At 38.0% G+C, this 24152-nt stretch overlaps 1 protein-coding gene across 1 annotated transcript in view; it reads left to right on the top strand.

Annotated features, from left to right (window-relative positions):
• LOC112046654 (suppressor of lurcher protein 1-like) overlaps positions 1–24152 on the top strand; it is a 111487-nt gene that overhangs the window by 66261 nt on the left and 21074 nt on the right. The window contains exons 5-8 of the mRNA XM_052883896.1: positions 16399–16628; positions 17275–17431; positions 21145–21204; positions 22771–22859. Of these exons, the coding sequence (XP_052739856.1) occupies positions 16399–16628; positions 17275–17431; positions 21145–21204; positions 22771–22859 (536 nt within the window). The remainder of the gene's footprint in view (positions 1–16398; positions 16629–17274; positions 17432–21144; positions 21205–22770; positions 22860–24152) is intronic.

A 24152-nucleotide genomic window follows, 5' to 3' on the forward strand; every position in this document is an offset into this window, starting at 1 on the left:
CGAATTTTGTGGAAAAAAAGTGGTTTACCAAAATAAATACGTTAGTTCAAAGCCATAGAACATCCCAGTTTGAAAAAGTTGTTTAGTCGGAAATTTTTTTTTTTAATTTGGCACTATTGGTCTGATACAACTTACAATTGAAACAGAAAACTCTTTGATTAAAGAAAAATTATAACACAATTATTTTATTTGCGACTAAACATCAAGTAACTTTTGTTTTTGTTTTTGTTTTTGTGTTTTTCAAAATTCTTTATTAAACAGAAATATATACAAGCATGTTTTTATATAAGTAACATACAGTCAACATAACACTAAATTACTAACTAAGGCTAACTTATACCTATTTTAGTTAACGGTTATGTACTTAAAACTATTTAAATTTTAACATGAAACAAACGTAATAAAAATTAAATGGTATATTTGGTAATATGTCCGCTATTTACTAGAAAAAAATTGTAAAAGGAAGGTAACTGTTTCTTTTACAGTTCTTGTTTTTTTTTAATTAAGCATGATGGAAGTCAAATTTGAATTTAATAATTTAAATCACCCCAACCTCTGGACGACGTGGTAGTTAAATTTCTAAAACATACCATTACCTAACAGCATGAATTCTTGAATGTCTAAAATAACAACTCCATTATTTCGCTTGTGGACTTTGTGCGCCAGGAAGGCGTACGTATATTGACTTAAATAACAAAATTTAATTGAGCTGAAACCCAAAGTTTACAGTAGTAAAATGGGCGAGATCCTTACACCAGTAGGTGAACGAACTGGCGAAGAACAAAGAAAATTCTCTGATTACTTAGTGACAAATGTGAATAATACACATACTAATATTTATCTAGAAATAAGAAAATTAATGTAGGATTGGAAAACGGAACGTAGCATGGAGAGAGCGAGCAAGTGTGTGTGTGTGAAAGGGATGCAAAAGAGGTTTGGAAGATGGCGGATTACAAGTGAACGACGACAGAGTGCTGTGCATAATTAAAATTAAAATAAAGTGCCTAAGACGAAGATATATCCCGTATTTCTTTTAACCAATATCCCACATTAATTATAATATTTTTAACTGAATATGATTAAATTAGGATAGCGATTTGCGCGAGTTACTTTTCATTTTTCAATTATACAATATCCGGATTATGTAAGTAGGTATAATGGTAACCTTCTACTGCAAATATAATTAAAAAATAAGTCAAAGGGTCTAAATTAAAAAAAAAAACTATAAATTATTTAGTAACCATCATCATCATTATCAACTCATATTCGGCTCACTGTTAAGCTTGAGTCTCCTCAGAATGAGAGGGGTTAGGCCAATAGTCCACCCCGCTGACCAAATGTGGATTGGCAGACTTCACACAAACAAAGATTAAGAAAGTTCTCTGGTATTATGCAGGTTTCCTCACGATGTTTTTCCTTCATCGTTTGAGACACGTGATATTTAATTTTTTTTAATGCACACAACTGAAAAGTTGGAGGTGCATGCCTCGGACCGGATTCAAACTTACAACCTCCAGAATTGGAGGCAGAGGACATATCCACTGGGCTATCACGGCTCTTACTTTCTCTTATTAGTAACCATAACCAGCAGATTTCCCGTGGTTTCACTAGCGTAGTTCCCGTAACTGTGGGAATTCGAGCTTATAATATAGCATATGTATGACACTCACGAATAACGTCGCTTTCTATTGGTAAAGAAATTTCATAATCGTTTCAATAGATCTTGTGATTACCTCCAACAATCTCTCAAACTCTCAAAGTTTAAGACGAGTACATTAGTATTGCTAAAGCATTAGCTTTAATGTTTACTGTGTTATAGATTAAGTATGCCTAGTGAGAACACGCCTTTATGTTTTATGTAATACACAGTTTTACGATTAGACCAAAAACAACAAATCCATTTATCATTCCATCTCCCTAGACTCAGTATCGAAATAACCAATATATTGTATTTGTTTCTAGAAATTTTCATCTATTTTTCAGCCTCGTCGCCTACACATTTTCGTGCTCGATTTCTGTAAGTCCCGGAGACTTTTAGTGTTGTTTTATTACTGTTTAAGGCCATCAGTTGCGCTCTTTTTCTGATACGTTGTTTTCGACAAAGGCCTAATAGCATTAAGTAAATGTAGTTTGCAAGAGTATCGAACTTAGAAGCGTTGTGGTTATATACCGTTGAATTGTTTTGTGGCGATTTGTGCTACAACTTTGCTTATTGATTTATTGGACTGTTATTTTATAGTTTCCTCCAAATTAGGCCTTCTTTGATCTTAAAACTATAACTTGAGCTGTCATGGCAACTAATGGCCACGCAGGGTCACTTAAGGTGATAATATATGACTGAAACGATCGCTATCGGAGGATCCGAATGTGCTAACGCCCTAAAGTAATGTAACCTTTTGACTGGAGGCTTTGGCTGTGGCTAGTTACCATTCTACCGATAAAGACGTACCGCCAAGCGATTTACCATTCCGGTACGCCGTGTAAAAACTGAAAGGGGTGTGGATTTTCATCCTCCTCCTAACAAGTTAGTCCGCTTCCATCTTAGATTACATCATCACTTACTATCAGGACCTACTACTACTGCAAAAATTCTCGGAATATTAAATGGCATGCTAAAAGACGCAATGATTTATAGACCCAGGAATTGTAGCCAAACTACCATTGGGACAACGAGACAATCAAAAGCATGTTACTTAGTCATTTTAATATCATAAATTGAAATTATGATATCGTGATATCACAAGCGTCAGCTTTTAGCGATGTCTGTTCTGTGATCTTTACCTACTGGTAGATAAATCATGAAAAGATGACCTCTGCCATGAAAAATAAATCCCTGTAAGTGTATGAGGGCAGGCTTTGTGACCGTCGTCACTTTTGACCGCACACTTATACACTTCTACAGCCTCGAGGGCTTTCGGTACTTTAAGATCTACTTTGGAAGGATTAAATAAATTTAATCCTTCCTTATGAAATAATTTAATTAATTGTTTCATAGTCAATTAATATGAATAAAAGACAGTTTAAATTCTAAAATAATCCCTGTAAATGCATACAAGTAACTACTTTGCATGAGCGTGATAATTTTAGGTTCCAGTAGAGATTGACGATTAGTTTCTTTGCTAAAGCCAAACTCAATATTTATCAACAAACCCCAAATCGTAATTGACTTTAAAAACATCAAAATACAAAATATGAAGTAAGGCGTAACGTAAGTAAATAACTTTACGGCGTAATTTTCCTTACAAGGTCAAAAAACATACCGTTGGTCGTTTTCGCAACGCTAAAGGCTCTTAGTTTAGTGGTTTTTTTATCCTCAACGCTGTAAAAATGGTGACGACTTTGGAACAACGCAAAATAAAACACAATAAAACATCCCTCGGACAGTTTAAGTCCACTAACGCAGCAGTAAATTCGGCCGCATAAAACACAGAAGGTAGTTTTGTGTTCTAAAAACCAGCTACTGCTTAAAATATTATAAAAGCTGTAATATGAATATTGTTATACAAGTAATTATGTATTTTTTATTTGAAGCTTTATCTTGTAGGTTTGATGGCAGGTAAAAAAAAATACGTTATGTGTATGTATGTGTTTTTAACCTCACACGCAAAAAGAGTGTTATAAGTTTGAACACTGTATGAGGCACCACAGGTCTTAGACGAATGAACCGGATTGTATGTGTTTTTTTTTCATCTCTTTTATTAAATTCGTTTCAGCCACTTATGGGGATGAAAACTAGATTATCCTATGAAAGAAAAAAAATTGACAAAATTGGTAAAATTATCAATGTTTTTCTAATTGTCATAATTGGTCAGATTGATAAAATTGGTCAAATTGTCAAAATTAAACGCAGTACATTGTCTAAATGACTGGTTTGCTAATAACTACGAGTAAATGTAAAATTGAATAATCATCTATATCATCACAATACCGTTTATAGTTTTCTGTTGTAGTGATTACATATTGTTATTTCATTTATCTTAAGGGCAGACATTGCCTTCTTAATTAGACATTTATAATAATTTTAGTATGAATTAACCAGGGTACATTGCAGCAATATTTATTATAATATACCCCTTTGCCCTCAAAATAAACAATGCTCGGGATGGGAAGGTCTAAATCCGGGTGAGGCAAGAATCCTTTAGACGGTATAGTTCCCGTCCTCTTGTAACTAATTAAGCTGTTGTATAATTCATGGTACCTTCAATTTAAATAAGTTATGTAACATTCTAATTAGGCGAACTAATAAAACTTTGGATGCAAAAGATAGCATTATATTTGGCCATCTTGTAAAAAATTTTACAGTGAAATTTCTTGCTCAACTTCTATTTGGAAAAGTAAGTACACCCCAGTGACTTCGAGAGAACGATAAGCTGTCGATCCCGGTTTATTAATCATCGATAACAACCCATTCGGCTTACTGTGGAGCACGAGTCTACTCTCGGAATGAGAGAGGTTAAGCTAATAGTCCAACACGCTGGCCTTATGCGTATAGGCAGACTTCACACTAGTAGAGAATTAAGAAAATTTTTAGATATCCAGGTTTCCTCAAATTTTGTTCTTCACCGTTTGAGACACGTAAAATTAAAGTTCTTAAAATGCTCATAATTAACGAATCTACAGCCTCAGAAACGAAGGCAGACATCATATCCTCTGGGCTATTACGGCTCTGAACTGAACATAAATTGTTAATACCTTAAGCTTAAGCCATAACAGAATACATATGTACCAATCCGTATATGTCATTTAATGAGAGAGACCTAAAGCAATGACCATGTAGTTAACCTTTAAAAAGGTTGATAGCGTTGATGAATGTTTACAATTTAACAATAAATGTTAATGAAAAGTAAAACAAATGTAAACAAAGCTTGTTTAGTGTTTTAGGAAGTGTATTTTTCATTGCAACCGAAATGAGAGCAATAAATTCCAGCCCGTGACAGTTATAGATGACAGCGTAATAACACGACTCACCAGGCATTCTAATTGAAACCAAAAAACTACGCCGCAGGACATATAGCTTGCGATAGCCAGACCTCCCACATTTCATTAAGGCTGAAAATTTGTCAGCCTTTGCTCATAACACATTTTATGAAGGCTGAAAATTTATCAGACTATAATCATACCTCATTTTATGAAGGCTGAATGTTTGTTAGTTTATGCACATACCTCATTTTATGAAGGCTGAATGTTTGTTAGTTTATGCATATACCTCATTTTATGAAGGCTGAATGTTTGTTAGTCTATGCTTATGCCTCATTTTGTGAAAGCTGAATGTTTGTTAGTCTATGCTTTATGCCTCATTTTATGATGGCTGAATGTTTGTTAGTCTATGCACATACCTCATTATCTGAAGGCTGAATGTTTGTATACCTATAATCATTCCTCATTTTATAAGGCTGAAAATTTGTCCGCTTACGCTCATAGCTCATTTTGACAGCCTCCGTGGCGCAGTAGTATGTGCGGTACATTTACAATACGGAGGTCCTGGGTTCGATCCCCGGCTGGAACGATTGAGGTTTTCTTTATTGGTTCGGGTCTGGCTGGTACTTGAACCGTCCGGAACCCTCGTAACAGCATTACTTGACGTTTCAAATTTATTGTAAACTAAGCCTAATTGAAATAAAGAATTTTGACTCTGACTTTGACTTATTCCGTAGAAAAAATTTAATTAAATACTTGGGAAATTTTGAGGATCTGGAGTTGATACCTTCCAAAGCAACCACGGTTCAAACTCCATAATTGGCCTGTGTGCTTATCTAAGGTAGTAGCATGGGTTGACAAACTATGTAGCCCTTCATAAAAATAAGTAAGTCTGGATGACATCGGCTCTCAGTTTGTGGTGTAGCCAGTGGTCGTAAATTCGAACCACGATTGTTCGAATTCAAAACCATTTTCATTTGTTTTATTTTTGCATGGTTAAACGTTTCGTTACTCAAGGACCTATTGGACCAAACTTCAACTTTCTTTGACTTTAGGAAGTATATTAACTGTTTTGTTAGATTACAAACTTTAACCCCTACTTTAAGTATGTAAGGCAAAATGTACATTTTTTTAAAGTTATGTGTGTGCTAGGATAAATTTCAGTTTTCTATGACTTCTGGAAGTACCTATAAGGCTTTTTACTTAATAATAAAATATAAAGTATATAAGTTGTACACTTGAAACTTATTACCTACGAGTATACTAATATTATAAAGCTGAAGACTTTGTTTATTAGAACGTGCTAATCTCAGGAACCACATGTCCGATTTGAAAAACATCTTTCAGTGTTAGATAGCCCATTTATCGAGGAAGGCTACAGGCTTTGTTTTATCCCCATATTCCCACGGGAACGGGAACCACACGGTTGAAACCGCGCGGTGTGTACTACTGTGTAATATATATGTATAAATAATTAATAAATTGTCAAATTAATAAATCGATTTAAGAAAAATATATATATATACTAGCAGACGCCAAGTGGTATCACCCACGTAGTTCCCGTTCCCGTAGAACTAAGAGGATGAAATATAGCCTATAGCACCCGGGAATAGAACAAAACATCTAATATTTCCTCTTTATAATATTACTATTCAAAAAACTCATATACGAGTACAATATAAAACGAATTGTTTTTTTTTTTTATTCTTTACAAGTTAGCCCTTGACTACAATCTCACCTGATGGTAAGTGATGATGCAATTTAAGATGGAAGTGGACTAACTTGTTAGGAGGAGGACGAAAATCCACACCCCTTTCGGTTTCTACACGGCATCCTACCGGAACGCTAAATCGCTTGGCGGTACGTCTTTGCCGGTAGGGTGGTAACCAGCCACGGCTGAAGCCTCCCACCAGTCAGACCTGGACAAATTAAGAAAACCTCAATCGGCCGGCCGGGGATCTAACCCAGGACCTCCGTCTTGTAAATCCACCGCGCATACCACTGCGCCACGGAGGCCGTCAAAACGAAATATACAACGAATACAGACATACATAACGAAAAATAAAATAGCGATTTTATATTTATCATGAAACTACGCAAACAGTTTGATTAGAACACACAGAACCATCTAATCAAACACAACACGTATGGGATAGAAATCTGCAATCAAAAATTCTACTCTCGTAAAAAATTCCGAAACGAGCCCAGTTTCGTTTGCGAGTATACACGACTGAAATTGGTATAACTTTAAAATTGACCGCTCTAACAAAATTTGATACGAATTTTGTGGAAAAAAAGTGGTTTACCAAAATAAATACGTTAGTTCAAAGCCATAGAACATCCCAGTTTGAAAAAGTTGTTTAGTCGGAAATTTTTTTTTTTAATTTGGCACTATTGGTCTGATACAACTTACAATTGAAACAGAAAACTCTTTGATTAAAGAAAAATTATAACACAATTATTTTATTTGCGACTAAACATCAAGTAACTTTTGTTTTTGTTTTTGTTTTTGTGTTTTTCAAAATTCTTTATTAAACAGAAATATATACAAGCATGTTTTTATATAAGTAACATACAGTCAACATAACACTAAATTACTAACTAAGGCTAACTTATACCTATTTTAGTTAACGGTTATGTACTTAAAACTATTTAAATTTTAACATGAAACAAACGTAATAAAAATTAAATGGTATATTTGGTAATATGTCCGCTATTTACTAGAAAAAAATTGTAAAAGGAAGGTAACTGTTTCTTTTACAGTTCTTGTTTTTTTTTAATTAAGCATGATGGAAGTCAAATTTGAATTTAATAATTTAAATCACCCCAACCTCTGGACGACGTGGTAGTTAAATTTCTAAAACATACCATTACCTAACAGCATGAATTCTTGAATGTCTAAAATAACAACTCCATTATTTCGCTTGTGGACTTTGTGCGCCAGGAAGGCGTACGTATATTGACTTAAATAACAAAATTTAATTGAGCTGAAACCCAAAGTTTACAGTAGTAAAATGGGCGAGATCCTTACACCAGTAGGTGAACGAACTGGCGAAGAACAAAGAAAATTCTCTGATTACTTAGTGACAAATGTGAATAATACACATACTAATATTTATCTAGAAATAAGAAAATTAATGTAGGATTGGAAAACGGAACGTAGCATGGAGAGAGCGAGCAAGTGTGTGTGTGTGAAAGGGATGCAAAAGAGGTTTGGAAGATGGCGGATTACAAGTGAACGACGACAGAGTGCTGTGCATAATTAAAATTAAAATAAAGTGCCTAAGACGAAGATATATCCCGTATTTCTTTTAACCAATATCCCACATTAATTATAATATTTTTAACTGAATATGATTAAATTAGGATAGCGATTTGCGCGAGTTACTTTTCATTTTTCAATTATACAATATCCGGATTATGTAAGTAGGTATAATGGTAACCTTCTACTGCAAATATAATTAAAAAATAAGTCAAAGGGTCTAAATTAAAAAAAAAAACTATAAATTATTTAGTAACCATCATCATCATTATCAACTCATATTCGGCTCACTGTTAAGCTTGAGTCTCCTCAGAATGAGAGGGGTTAGGCCAATAGTCCACCCCGCTGACCAAATGTGGATTGGCAGACTTCACACAAACAAAGATTAAGAAAGTTCTCTGGTATTATGCAGGTTTCCTCACGATGTTTTTCCTTCATCGTTTGAGACACGTGATATTTAATTTTTTTTAATGCACACAACTGAAAAGTTGGAGGTGCATGCCTCGGACCGGATTCAAACTTACAACCTCCAGAATTGGAGGCAGAGGACATATCCACTGGGCTATCACGGCTCTTACTTTCTCTTATTAGTAACCATAACCAGCAGATTTCCCGTGGTTTCACTAGCGTAGTTCCCGTAACTGTGGGAATTCGAGCTTATAATATAGCATATGTATGACACTCACGAATAACGTCGCTTTCTATTGGTAAAGAAATTTCATAATCGTTTCAATAGATCTTGTGATTACCTCCAACAATCTCTCAAACTCTCAAAGTTTAAGACGAGTACATTAGTATTGCTAAAGCATTAGCTTTAATGTTTACTGTGTTATAGATTAAGTATGCCTAGTGAGAACACGCCTTTATGTTTTATGTAATACACAGTTTTACGATTAGACCAAAAACAACAAATCCATTTATCATTCCATCTCCCTAGACTCAGTATCGAAATAACCAATATATTGTATTTGTTTCTAGAAATTTTCATCTATTTTTCAGCCTCGTCGCCTACACATTTTCGTGCTCGATTTCTGTAAGTCCCGGAGACTTTTAGTGTTGTTTTATTACTGTTTAAGGCCATCAGTTGCGCTCTTTTTCTGATACGTTGTTTTCGACAAAGGCCTAATAGCATTAAGTAAATGTAGTTTGCAAGAGTATCGAACTTAGAAGCGTTGTGGTTATATACCGTTGAATTGTTTTGTGGCGATTTGTGCTACAACTTTGCTTATTGATTTATTGGACTGTTATTTTATAGTTTCCTCCAAATTAGGCCTTCTTTGATCTTAAAACTATAACTTGAGCTGTCATGGCAACTAATGGCCACGCAGGGTCACTTAAGGTGATAATATATGACTGAAACGATCGCTATCGGAGGATCCGAATGTGCTAACGCCCTAAAGTAATGTAACCTTTTGACTGGAGGCTTTGGCTGTGGCTAGTTACCATTCTACCGATAAAGACGTACCGCCAAGCGATTTACCATTCCGGTACGCCGTGTAAAAACTGAAAGGGGTGTGGATTTTCATCCTCCTCCTAACAAGTTAGTCCGCTTCCATCTTAGATTACATCATCACTTACTATCAGGACCTACTACTACTGCAAAAATTCTCGGAATATTAAATGGCATGCTAAAAGACGCAATGATTTATAGACCCAGGAATTGTAGCCAAACTACCATTGGGACAACGAGACAATCAAAAGCATGTTACTTAGTCATTTTAATATCATAAATTGAAATTATGATATCGTGATATCACAAGCGTCAGCTTTTAGCGATGTCTGTTCTGTGATCTTTACCTACTGGTAGATAAATCATGAAAAGATGACCTCTGCCATGAAAAATAAATCCCTGTAAGTGTATGAGGGCAGGCTTTGTGACCGTCGTCACTTTTGACCGCACACTTATACACTTCTACAGCCTCGAGGGCTTTCGGTACTTTAAGATCTACTTTGGAAGGATTAAATAAAACTAGTGGTCGTCCACTGTTCTGATATGAAATGAAAATAAACTTTATTGTACACCACAAATAAACATACAATACAGTAAATACAACAAAAAAAATTATAAAAAAAAATGGCAGAACAGGCGTCCATATCGCTAAAACGCGATCTCTTCTAGACAACCTAACGAAGAAACTAATACTTAAAATTAATTCTGAATTATTTTGTTTAAAACTTTTTACACAAAACTTCTTTTCCCGAAAGTCGTAACTTTAAAGGTATTCAATAACTAGCAGACGCCCGCGACTTCGTCCGCGTGAAAATCGATGTACATTTTTGACCCCGTCGCCCCTTTTATTTATATTTCCGTCTGTTTTATATATAAAAATTACAAAACCACAACCGTCACGGTCGGAGGCTGGATCATAAACTCCCGGCCGAAGGCCGGGCCACAATACAGTGCGTGGCCGAAGACCACGCGTTCCGTTTTTTGTGCATTGGTAAAATGCCCAGCCGTAGCCACGATCAGAGGCTATATTACAAACCCCCGGCCAAAGGCCGCGCTTTTTTTTGTTTGGGTAAAATGCCCAGCCGTAGTCACGGTCGAAGGCTGTACCATAAACTCCCGGCCGAAGGCTGGGCCACAATACAGTGCGTGGGCGAAGACCGCGCGTTCCGTTTTTTGTGCATCGGTAAAATGTCCAGCCGTAGCCTCGATCAGAGGCCATATTACAAACCCCCGGCCAAAGGCCGCGCTTTTTTTTGTTTGGGTAAAATGCCCAGCCGTAGTCACGGTCGAAGGCTGTATCATAAACTCCTGGTCGAAGGCCGGGTTACAATACAGTGCGCGGCCTAAGGCCGCGCGTTCCGTTTTTTGTGCATCGCTAAAATGCCCAGCCGTAGCCACGATCAGAGGCCATATTACAAACCCACGGCCGAAGGCCGCGCTTTTTTTTGTTTGGATAAAATACCCAGCCATAGTCACGGTCGAAGGCTGTATCACAAACTCCCGGCCGAAGGCCGCGCGTTCCGTTTATTGTGCTTGGGTAAAATGCCCAGCCGTAGTCACGGTCAAAGGCTGTATCATAAGCTCCCGGCCGAAGGCCGGGCTACAATAAAATGTGCGGCCGAAGGCCACGCTTTCTGTTTTTTGTGCTTGGGTAAAATGTCTAGCCGTAGTCACGATCGAAGGCCATATTACAAAACCCCGGCCGAAGGCCGCGCTTTGTTTTGCTTGGGTAAAATACCCAGCCGTAGTCACGGTCGAAGGCTGTATCATAACTCCCGGCCGAAGGGCACGCGTTCCGTTTTTTGTGTTTGGGTAAAATACCCAGCCGTAGTCACGGCCGAAGGCTGTATCATAAACTCCCGTCCGAAGGCCGCGCGTTCCGTTTTTTGTGTTTGGGTAAAATCCCCAGCCGTAGTCACGGTTGAAGGCTGTATCACAAACTCCCGGTCGAAGGCCGGGCTACAATAAAGTGCGCGGCCGAAGGCCGCACGTTCTGATTTTTGTGCATCGGTAAAATGCCCAGCCGTAGCCACGATCAGAGGCCATATTACAAAGCCCCGGCCGAAGGCCGCGCTTTTTATTTGCTTGGGTAAAATACCCAGCCGTAGTCACGGTCGAAGGCTGTATCATAACTCCCGGCCGAAGGCCGCGCGTTCCGTTTTTTGTATTTGGGTAAAATGCCCAGCCGTAGTTACGGTCGAAGGCTGTATCACAAACTCCCGGTCGAAGGCCGGGCTACAATAAAGTGCGCGGCCGAAGGCCGCACGTTCTGTTTTTTGTGCATCGGTAAAATGCCCAGCCGTAGCCACGATCAGAGGCCATATTACAAACCCCCGGCCGAAGGCCGCGCTTTTTTTTGCTTGGGTAAAATACCCAGCCGTAGTCACGGTCGAAGGCTGTATCATAACTCCCGGCCGAAGGCCACGCGTTCCGTTTTTTGTGTTTGGGTAAAATACCCAGCCGTAGTCACGGCCGAAGGCTGTATCATAAACTCCCGGCCAAAGGCCGCACGTTCCGTTTTTTGTGTTTGGGTAAAATTCCCAGCCGTAGTTACGGTCGAAGGCTGTATCACAAACTCCCGGTCGAAGGCCGGGCTAGAATACGGTGCGCGGCCGAAGGCCGCGCGTTCCGTTTTTTGTGCATCGGTAAAATGCCCAGCGGTAGCCACGATCAGAGGCCATATTACAAACCCCCGGCCGAAGGCCGCGCTTTTTTTTGTTTGGGTCCAGGAAAAGAGGAGGACTTTTCGTACAAACTTTCATCCCCTTCTGATTTTATTTTCGCCGCATTATGTTCTCAAACCGTGCTAAGTTTCATTTGAATTCATTCAGTAATTTCAGTGTGATGCCCGGTCAACAAAAAATACGGACAGACAGACAAATAATCGAAAAAAAATGTTTTTCAATTCAGTATCGATTAAATTAATCAAAAAGTTCTGTAATTTGACCTGTTACAGTTTTATTATAAGTATAGAGTATAGGTAAGTATTTAATCGCTATTGCGCCAAATTCGTGCTCTTTTTATAGTAATAAATCTTGCATAACATTATACGATAAAAAAGTAGACAATGTGACTATTTAAAACACAAAAAGGATTATTCAGTTTGAACCTGAACTTTTAAGTAGTTCCTGGGATTAATTTCGGGCGTTCAACCAAATAAACAAACAAATTGGTCAGTTGAGTATAGAATATGTGCCTCAATATCGATATTACACAGTTTTAGTGGAAAACTCGTTTCTCCAAATAACGCCTGCGAATCAATTTGAGCAATCCGGTTTTTTCAAGATAACTTTTTTCCTATCTGTCCGATTTTAATGAAACAAACCCTATATGTTGCCCTGAACTTTGCTTAATCTATTTGTGGAATCCGCGTCAAAATCCGTTCAGCAGAACCAGAGAATAGCGCGAACATACAGACAGAAGGACAGACAGACAGACAGACAGACAGACAGACAGACAGACAGACAGACAGACAGACAGACAGACAGATAGGCAGACAGACAGACAGACGCTAATAAAGAAAAACTTGGATAAGGTTGAAAAGGTTTATTGTAAGTAAAGTTAGGTCCGATGACAAATTGGCAAGCTACAACCGTCGCGTGCGCGTGTTGGTTGAGAGTGACGTCATTTCACGGTCGAGTGAATGACGCTGCTGTATTTGCAACCCCTTGGCCTTTTGAATAGCAATGACAATGCTTGAGGGACTTAGCAGACTTTTGGGAAGGCGCGAACACACGCCATGTACACCTTGGGTTACATTATTGGAGTTTCAGGAAGGATCCCTAATTTTTTTGAAAATAAAAAATAGCCTATAGCCTTCCTCGATAAATGGGCTATCTATCACTGAAAGTATTTTTCAAATCGGACCAGTAGTTCCTGAGATTAGCGCGTTCAATCAAACAAACAAACAAACAAACAAACTCTTCCGCTTTATAATATTAGTATAGATAACAAGCACACGCAAAACAGAAGAAAGAAAATAAGTTCATTACAGTATTTTTAACTTATTTTAATAATAATAAATAAATAAATGTCAATAATACAAGTCAACAACAACAACGATCATGTTTTGCGGTGCATATTTTTAAAGAATGTTTACTTTACTTGTGATCCTACAGCTGGTGGTATTTACCAGGCTAACTAAAATATTAACATTTTGTATTAATATTATTATTATAAGGAGGTATTTATATGAAATTGTTATAAATACGATTGAGATAACTTGAGTTCAGTTTTTTATTAACAGCGTGAACGGCGTCACGCTGCTAGTTGCGTCACGAAAGTTTTTTAACAGACTTTACAAAAGCGTTAAAATATAGAATGAAGTTAAATGAAGGCTTAATTCCAACGCCCAAAATAGTAAATGTAACACTGCCCGAAAAAAGCGACGTCGTTTAATAACTCAATCGTGTGAACATGTAGGATTTCGTGGGAATGCATTTGTTGTATTTAAACGCTTTTTTAACGTCCGTTAAAAAATCTCTCGTGCGAATGAGGGCTTAGTGATTTTGTGCGATAATGTTTTGTGTTGTAATTATTGATAATAAATTGTTTAGTGTGAGCATGGAGAACATGACGAGCAAGGGAGGTGAGATTAGATGCATTCTGAAAGGGTCATTCTGATCCTTTCACAAGTCACAAGTCGTGGGACTTGCTCGAGGTGTTTCCTCTACCAAAACATGGTACAATCACTGTTGTTGCTACCCGTCACTTTGACGTTTAGGCATTGCCAGTATTTCTATCGGACTTTTTTTATTTTTTACTAAGTAACTACAAGTTAGCCCTTGACTACAATCTCACCTGATGGTAAGTGATGATGCAATCTAAGATGGAAGCGGGCTAACTTGTTAGGAGTAGGATGAAATCACACTCCTTTCGGCAAAATAGCTTGGCGGTACGTCTTTGCCGGTAGGATGGTAACTAGCCACGGCCGGAGCATTCCACCAGCCAGACCTGGACCCATTAAGAAAACTTCAATCGGCCCAGCCGGGGATCGAACCCAGGACCTCTGTAAATCCACCGCGCATAGCACTGTGCCACGGAGGCCGTCAAAATATTTTTTTTCCAATTAATAGAATTTTTACTTTCTGTAGTTGACAACATTAATATTGAAATCAAACATAAAGTTAAAGAATGAAAAATAATATACAACTAACCTTCCATTTAGCAGAACGAAGATTCAGTTTCAGAACGAGCTAACAAAAAATTCACTTACAAATTCCGGACACCATTAAATTAAGTGCAGACAAAGAACACTTTATTAAACAACCCGGAATACAGATACCGCTGTTCCTGAGCAATAAAAGTCGCAAAAACTCCAAACAGTGCTCGAGCCTTACTCCTTGTGTGACTATAATTCACAACAAAGTGCCGGCCACTCCATACACCTACGAATTTTTCGTTTTAAAAAGTAGCCAACACATCGTTAATACGAGTATTCGGGTATACAGATATTTTTCGATGCTTTGTACGCTCAGACCAATTATAGAAGGACCTGTATGGCACTCATAGTCACGAACAAAATTGTCTGTCATTTTTTGAGGAAAACGAGCTTAGATTTGGTATATATCTTATACTAAACTAGAAATTTTTGGCCGTTTTTTACACAATTCAATTACAAAAAAAAAGGTATTTTTACGGAGTTCTTCAACCGACGAACATGATTACAACTATTTAACATCGGTTTTTATAGAGACAGTTTTTACAGATATACTTTGACAAAAAAGAAACGTCTAGCGAGGCGGGTCCTATACAATAATTGGTCTGAGTTTGTACGCGACTACTCTCAAAAATTACAAATGTTTGCACAAAGAGACTTTATATTATGCAGTTATGGTGACAATCTCTTGTAGTCTCTTTTTTATTATTTAGGAGCAATTTTTTTTTTCAATACAACAATAAAGGTAATATACATTAACTTGTTGTATGGAAATCACCTATTAGGATTATTAGCAAGGTGGCAACAAACAGAGCATCTGTTGAATCAGGTAGTATTTTTCCGGCGCGGCGTCACTATTCCAGTAGGTACCTGATCACAACGTCTATTGAACTTCATATCCGCCTATTGCCACTACAGCCTTGCGACTCATTGAGCTACCTCGATGACTTTGGTTCTGCGGATCTCCTCGTCTGATTCGATCACGTAGAGATACTCCGACAAAGCTCGCTCCATCGCGCGCTAAGTAACTCTGAGCCTGTTAAAATTACTTTTAATCTAAGCAGGAATAGCGAGGATCCTGAGATACAGGTTTATCAAGCTTAAATCAGGGTCCTCAGCACTTATTATTCTCAAAGGACTTATTTTAACAATAAATTTTATTAAATTTCATAATTAGCGACCAAGTCTAGTCGTGGATAGCCCAGTGGAAATGATCTCTGCCTCCAATTCCGGAGTGTGTGGGTTCGAATCCGGTCCGGGGCATGCACCTCCAACTTTTCAGTTATGTGCATTTTAAGAAATTAAATATCACGTGTCCCAAACGGTAAAGGAAAACAACGTGAGGAAATCTGCATACCTACCAGAGAATTTTCTAAATTCTCTGCGTGTGTGAACTCTGCCAATCCGCATTGCGCCAGCGTGGTGGACTATTGGCCTAACCCCTAAGGCCTAAGAGCATTCTGAAAGGCGACTCGAGGTCAGCAGTGAGTAGAATATGTTATGAATGAATGAATGTCCAAGTCTATGATCCGTAAATCGTCACTAGCAATACACACTGTTAGTATACTATATTATACTAGTAGTTAAGTTGTCTTTTCTTTTTATTGACAGTTGCACACGCGGTGACTACCTCAAAGTCTACTCCGAAGGCGGTGTCCATGGGCCGGGGCCGCCTGGCATCAACGAATACTCCTCCTGGTCGTCGATACTATGCGGGAACAGAGCAGATGCACCCCCCGCATTGTATTCCCATGGACCAGTGATGGTGCTGGAGGTGAAGAGCGGAGACAAGCCGTCCAACGCGACGGGCTTTATCGGAACATACAGGTTTATAGATAGGCGTGAGTACTTCTTTATTATAACTTTACTAGTTGACCCGGAAAACTTTGTTTTGCCTTGTAAATTACGTACCCGATGCCCGCTACTTCATCCGCGAGAGGCTAGGGCTGCCTGGCACCAACGAATACTCCTTCTGGTCCAATATACTCTGTGCATGGGATGGTACGTCGCTACCAATGGCCAGCCAACGCACTCCTATCGTAAAACCGGTAGACTTTTTACCAGATCGCTAGGAATTATGTCTGGTGGTAGGCAATTCAGACGTGGCTACTTACCACATTACCAGATAAAACGTACTGCCAAGCGATTTAGCGTTCCGGTACGATACGACGTAGAGACATCAGAGGTTTGGGTAGAATAAACTCTTACAAATAAATCCGCTTCCATCTTCGTTTGCATTGCCATTGAATATCAGGTAAGATCGCAGTGAAGAGCTGTGTTATATGAAAAAAAAAAACTTTTGAATATTTTAAATTATACATATTGATATTACACTATTCTATACGTCGAATCCAATTATAAATTTATTTTTCTATATTTTTTTTCGATACTACATACACCAAGTCCTATGTTGTCTTATAAGTTGGTGTACATAGAAGTATCTCTGATCATCATGATGATGACATTTTATATTAAAAATGTTTACAGGTAATTTTGAAACGGACGGCGTGAAGGTAAGCGACGCACAGTGCGACTATGTGTTCGCGTCGCAGACGGACCGGCCGGCGCACGGGCGACTCTACAGCCCGCGATACCCTTCCAGTTACCCCACTAATGTGCGGTGCAATTATCATTTCCACGCAAGGTGAGCTGTGAGATACCCTCCACATAGATGCACATACATACACAGTGTATCCACAGAACATAAGTTCACGTCGCTGACAGACCGAGCGGCGCACGGGTGACTCTACAGCCCGCGATACTCTACCAGCTACTTTACAAACGTGCGGTGCAATTATAATTTCCACGAAAGGTGAGCTATGAGCTACCCTCCACATAGACGCACATACACACACAGTGTATCCACAGAACATAAGTTCACGTCACTGACAGACCGAGCGGCGCACGGGTGACTCTACAGCCCGCGATACTCTACCAGCTACTTTACAAACGTGCGGTGCAATTATCATTTCCACGCAAGGTGAGCTGTGAGATATCCTCCACATAGACGCACATACATACACAGTGTATCCACAGAACATAAGTTCACGTCGCTGACAGATCGAGCGGCGCACGGGCGACTCTACAGCCCGAGATACCTTTCCAGTTACCCCACCAACGTGCGGTGCAATTATCATTTCCACGCAAGGTGAGCTGTAAAATACCCTCCACATAGACGCACATACACACACAGTGCGACTATATGTTCGCGACGCAGCTTGACCGTCCGGCGCACGGGTGACCTTACAGTCCACGATACCCTTCCATCCACCCTAAGTGCGGTGCAATTATCATTTCCACGCAAGGTGAGCCATGAGCTACACTCCACATAGACTTACACAAATACACAGCGCGACTATGTGTTGGCATCGCAGAGGGATCGGCCGGTGCACGGGCGACTCTACAGCCCGCGATACCCTTCCATCTACCCTAAGTGCGGTGCAATTATCATTTCCACGTTAGGTGATCTATGAGCTACTCTACTCATAGACGCACATACACATACACAGCGCAACTATGGCATCGCGGAGGGATCGGCCGGCGCACGGATAACTCTACAGCCCGCGATACCCTTCCACTTACCCCATCAACGTGCGGTGCAATTATCATTTCCACGCAAGGTGAACTATGAACTACCCACCACATAGACGCACATTTACACAGTGTATCCACAGAACATAAGTTCACGTCGCTGACAGACCGAGCGGCGCACGGGCGACTCTACAGTCCACGATACCCTTCTAGCTGCTGCTGCTACCCCACCAACAATGCAAGTGCAATTTCATTTCCACGCGAAGTGAGCATGAACTGAACTGAACTGAATGCATTATTCAACGTGGACGAAGGCATACACGCACAGTCAAATGCACAAACGGTTATGTATTAGCGCTGCAGACCGACTAGCGCATACGCACACAAACCCACAATCATCATCATTAACAACCGATGGATGATGACTTCCAAACACAACGGTCTCGAGCCGCAAGCATCGGCAAGCCCCAAGCAGTTATTTAATATTTTTTTTATTAAACGATATTTTCCATTAGCTAATTTTAATTTTTGCTGGCAACTCCTAATTTTCGTTTCCTAATAACCTAATTACCAACAGTTATGAAAATTAAATGAGTTTATATATCAATGTTCCACCTTAATATTCAAATTACATTTTTGCCGCTAAAATTATCAAAGAACATCCTGGATTTCTGTTTATTTATGTAAATAAACGCAGCCGGGCACACATTAATTTCCACGTTCATAACATTTGGTTAGAATTACACCCGCGTAGCTAAATTGGATGCATCAACCGTGCTTAATTATTATAAACCGCGTAAAACAGACGCTAAATTACGAAGTTCGCTCAAGACTTTAGTGGTACTAGAGCTTTTTGGTGACACCGTACTACCGTTTTTATTACTGCCACCATGCAGCATTGTGTTCTGGCTTGAAAGGGGTTGTTGTTAGAGAAATTACAGGCAATTCAGGAATAACATCTACGCCTTATGTTGATGGATGCAGAGATCTGTTTTGTTTTTTTTTCTGATTGTGTAAGTGCCGTAGGCTCCTTAATGAGACCTCAGCGGCGTCACCGAGGGGTTTGGGCGAGCACAGAAGCATCGCCTGATGGGGCCCGAAGACAGACGAAGAGTAGGTGGGTGGAACGACTCTCTAACGTCTTCTCTATGACGCGAACCTCAGCTTAAGGGGCCGTTCGAGATTTGTTCTTTGCTTTTTCTGCAAAGTGTTGCTCTGTTTACATAGTTTTTTAAAGTAAGCCTGTGCCTGAATATTCAATTCGAAATCAAATTCAAATTCGTTTATTTCTATGAATCACTTTTCTAATGAAAAAAAAATCTAAATTGGTTTTTTATTAGAATGGTCAATATAAAATTACTGGTGCTTTGCCGAGTTACGATTAGCTTGTTTTTAATTTAAAAAGTTATAGGCCAGAATTTCTTTCAAAATGGCGTACCATAATTAGGTATGTCTAGCTGCGCCTATAGCATATAGTCAGTGTTTTTTTGCTATCGGTGTATCTAGAAACTAATACCTGCCTACAGACTACATGTTTACCTATAGACTTCATACAGTCAAGTGGTTGTAAATAAAAATAGTGTCGTTTTTACCATGATATTTATAAGAACCTTATTTGTAACATATCAAAGAGTTCCCGAGAGTCGAGCTTTGCAACACATTTAGAGGATACATACATTTTTATTTATATTAGGTATGATGATTAACTTAATATTATATTTCATAGAAATTACCATTTGAAATGGTAAGTTGAGAAACAAATTTAGTTTACAATTTGTAGTGGTTGGCCGATGAAAGCAATTTAGCTACGGGGTGTAGCTCTGACCAAATGTTATAAACACGGCTAATGAAAGTCTCGCTGTGTCTATATTTGCATAAATAAACTGAAATTTATATTATAAATTTGAATTATTTTCGGGCTTTATTTTAACCTAATTAGTTTGTTTATTAATAGGTTATTTATTAAGCCCACCAATTTTGGGAAAAAACACGCATTGGAGGAGCGTGGTGGATCTAAGCTAACCCTGATAATATCATAAACGCGAAAGATTTTATGAATGTTAGTTTGGATGTTTGTTACTCTTTAACGCCGCTACTACTGAAGCGATTTGGCTGAAATTTGGAATGTAAATAGATTTTACTCTAGATTTACACATAGGCTACTTTTTATCCCGAAAAACGAAACGTTACTTATACAAAACTTATGACTAATTAAACATAATATGCATTAAGATTAATATACTACATCCCCACTTCTAGGCTAACTCACAACATGCGTTTAAATCTAAACAATTATTATTTTACCATTAAAAAAACTATATCTGCGAGTACCTACCAACTTAAAACAAATTTAAATCGTTTTAGATTTAAATTCAGTATAATTGAAACCTAAAACGATTTATATACAGATTTAAATGTATATCGTCATCAACCCATATTCGGCTCACTGCTGAGCTCGAGTCTCCTCTCAGAATGAGAGGGGTTAGGCCAATAGTCCACCACGCTGGCCCAATGCGGATTGGCAGACTTCACATACCAGAGAATTAAGATAATTCTCTGGTATGCAGGTTTCCTCACGATGTTTTCCTTCACCGATTGAGACACGTGATATTTAATTTCTTAAAATGCACACAACTGAAAAGTTGGAGGTGCATGCCCCGGACCGGATTCGAACCCACACCCTCCGGAATCGGAGGCAGAGGTCATATCCACTGGGCTATCACAGCTCTAAATGTATATACTATATTTTATATTAAAGATACTTGTAAGTTAAGACTAAATCATTCAGATTTTACCTAACCATTTCATATAAATCTTTTGTTACAGAAAACACGAAAGGATCAAATTAGTGTTTGAAGAATCCTATTTGCAGAAAGGAGATGAAAGGTGTTATTTTCATAATCTTTTATGTTATATTTTTATTCAATGGATCTGTAATTCTGTATCAAGTATTTTGTAAACTTTTGTTTACTCCGACGTTTTGTCACGTGAATTTTAGCCGACTTTCATAATAAATTGAATATGCAATTTCGAAAAGGGCACATGTCTGACAAAAAAAAAACTAATTAATTTCCTAACTAGTGTATAATTTCTAAAAGTGACTATTCTGTTACATTTTGGTAATAATTAGCCTTCGAAAATTACTAAAATTGTTTATTTTAAAATTAATCTACACATGTTATTAGATATTTTATAATTTAAACCATCCATATCCATATCCAACCAACCATATAATTTAAATTATTTAAGCCATCGTAAGTGTTATTCCTATTAATTGATTATGTAACACGGCTATTACTCACGTGATACAACGTCGGAGTATGCCCGTGTAGTTCCGAACCCATACGAGGCCCTTAGTCATGGTTCTTTCAGAATATCCGAGATGTGCCCTTCTCGAAATTGCACATTCAATTAAATTCTCATTACATATAACAATAACAGTTCTATTATTTATATTTTCTAATATATCTTGTTTTGCCGGACCTTTTGCGTATATTTCTCCTATAGCCGTTGAAAATACTGTTTATTTTGCGCTCTTCCGCGATCATATTCAACACTCCCCACATTACCATATTTACATTTCACTGAAGATCCTTACGCTTACATTTTCTTTTGTCGATCGGAAGATCGAGGGACAAAATGAAATCTTTATTTTCTTTTACACGAGTTCGTGTTTTGATGATCTGTTTTCGCAAAACGTTTAAGCTTTTGATGTAGTAAGGTTGAAGGTAAGTTAACACAAGCATAACCGAAACGCACTGTTAATAAAGAAGAAAGAAAGTGCAGAATAAAGTAGTCGTCGCAATCCTCAAAGAAGAGTTTGACATCATACAAAATATAAAGAAAAATGAGCGTATTGGCGTTTATGGCAAGCGCACCAAAGACTGTATGGTGCCACATATATTGAAAAATTTGCCAGGACTGGACTGGACTAACAAATTGTTCAATATTAACTTAACCAAAAAAAAATTGGTAAAATATGTAAAGGGTGCATCTCGAGCGGGAGGGGAGGGTTCGCAGATGCACTTCGCTAGGGGACAGACTTAGGCATTATAAAGTATGGTGCCTAATTGTTTCCCTTATGTGGTAAGTTTATTTTATATAATAAATTAACATAATTGTGAACTCGCCGTCCTCACAAAAACGTCAAGTTTATGAGGATGGCTATTTATGTACTTAATTATATAACACTTTTTGTATTTTGTACAATAAAAAAAAAATTAAAAAAAAAAAATTGGTATATAATAATACAGGAGAATGCCTATGACAGCAAATCCGTTTACCAAAATTTATGAACAACTTTCCCCTGGACATTCGCTATCGCTCTTTCAATTTTACATATGTGATTGTGACCTAATCTCTACAACGGTGTGTTGGTAATCGGGTTCCTATACCGCATGTCTTCTCTTGGACAGCATCCTCACGTATCGTTAACATTGATTCTTTTTACAGTTGTTTGAACCGAGCTGATATTATAAAAGTTTTCGACGGAAGAATCACCACGGCTCCGGTAATTGCAATACTCTGCAACGAAATTGTAGGTGAGGATATCTCTTTCAGTATAATATAAAACACGAAGATTGTGAAGAATATGACGGTTAGATAGAAGACATCCAAACCTGTTACATCAGTAATAGCTAGACTAGAAGGATAGCTGAAAAAAAATACACGCAATAAAAGTTACTATCGAATCACGGCTCTTCACTTTCATCTCATGGCACAAACTGTCACTCATGTTGCAATGGCACTCGACACTGGTATAAATAACTATTCAATGATACGGGGCCCTCGGACCTCTTACGTGTAAAAGCAAAAATTAGGAAAATTTTATCACTTAATTTCTTGCTTAACAGTGTATTAAAATGTTGGAAACAGCCTACATCGATTAAGTTATTTTCAAATTTAGTTTAAGCGAGCATTTTTGTTGCTTCTGTAAAAAATCTTTACACTTCATTATTTGGGCCCCTCATCAAATTTTGATACAGGGCCCTCCGAGGCACGCTACGCCACTGTCTCTGAGCAGCCGGACTTTTTTTAAAATAATGAACTAGGAAACAAAAAATACCTAACAAGTAAATGCGCAACCGGCAAGCTGCCGCTAAAAAAGTATACCAGGCAAAAATATAATTTGACACTGTAAAATTATACACACGTAACAAATAAAAGTAATATAAAACAACATAATTATACAAACTATTAAGAAAATCGATTGTTACTAACAGGAACACATAATAAAAATATTATGTAGAGATAACTACCTAATTATGATTTTAAAATGGATTGGTTTACGCAAGTATAATTTTAACTAATGTCAATAATTATATAGGTACGGATTTTTATAATTATTTTTCCTTATAATCGTGATACGAGAGTAAATGTTTGCATTCCCCGCTCCAAACATTTGTATAGGCTTGAAACCCTTTCTGTATTCCCGTACAAGTAATACCCAAGTACATCTATAAGCAGGTAGTATTGTTACCTTTGGGTTTGTTTAACCATTTGGTTAGGTATTTTTAAACATCCTGAAAATACTCCGTACTATTCAATCTATCTATCGCGTTAATCACTAAAGTGGATTGCAGGGGCGTAATTACCGTCATATCATATCACCATATCAATGATACACCCCTGGACTACTGAGGCCCCTTACGTGTTAAAGTAAAAATTAATTAAAGTACAATGTACAGAAACCCACTTAGTCAGAAACCCACTTAGTGCTTCCCGAAAAAAAAGAACAAAATGTAATCCTTATCCCCACCTTGTACATACAATGTATTATGTGCCCCTATACTACATTACATTGTAAAATGAGTTTGACGGCCTCCGTGGCACAG

This window comes from Bicyclus anynana, chromosome 10 (genome assembly GCF_947172395.1).
Source record: "Bicyclus anynana chromosome 10, ilBicAnyn1.1, whole genome shotgun sequence".
NCBI lineage: Eukaryota > Metazoa > Arthropoda > Insecta > Lepidoptera > Nymphalidae > Bicyclus > Bicyclus anynana.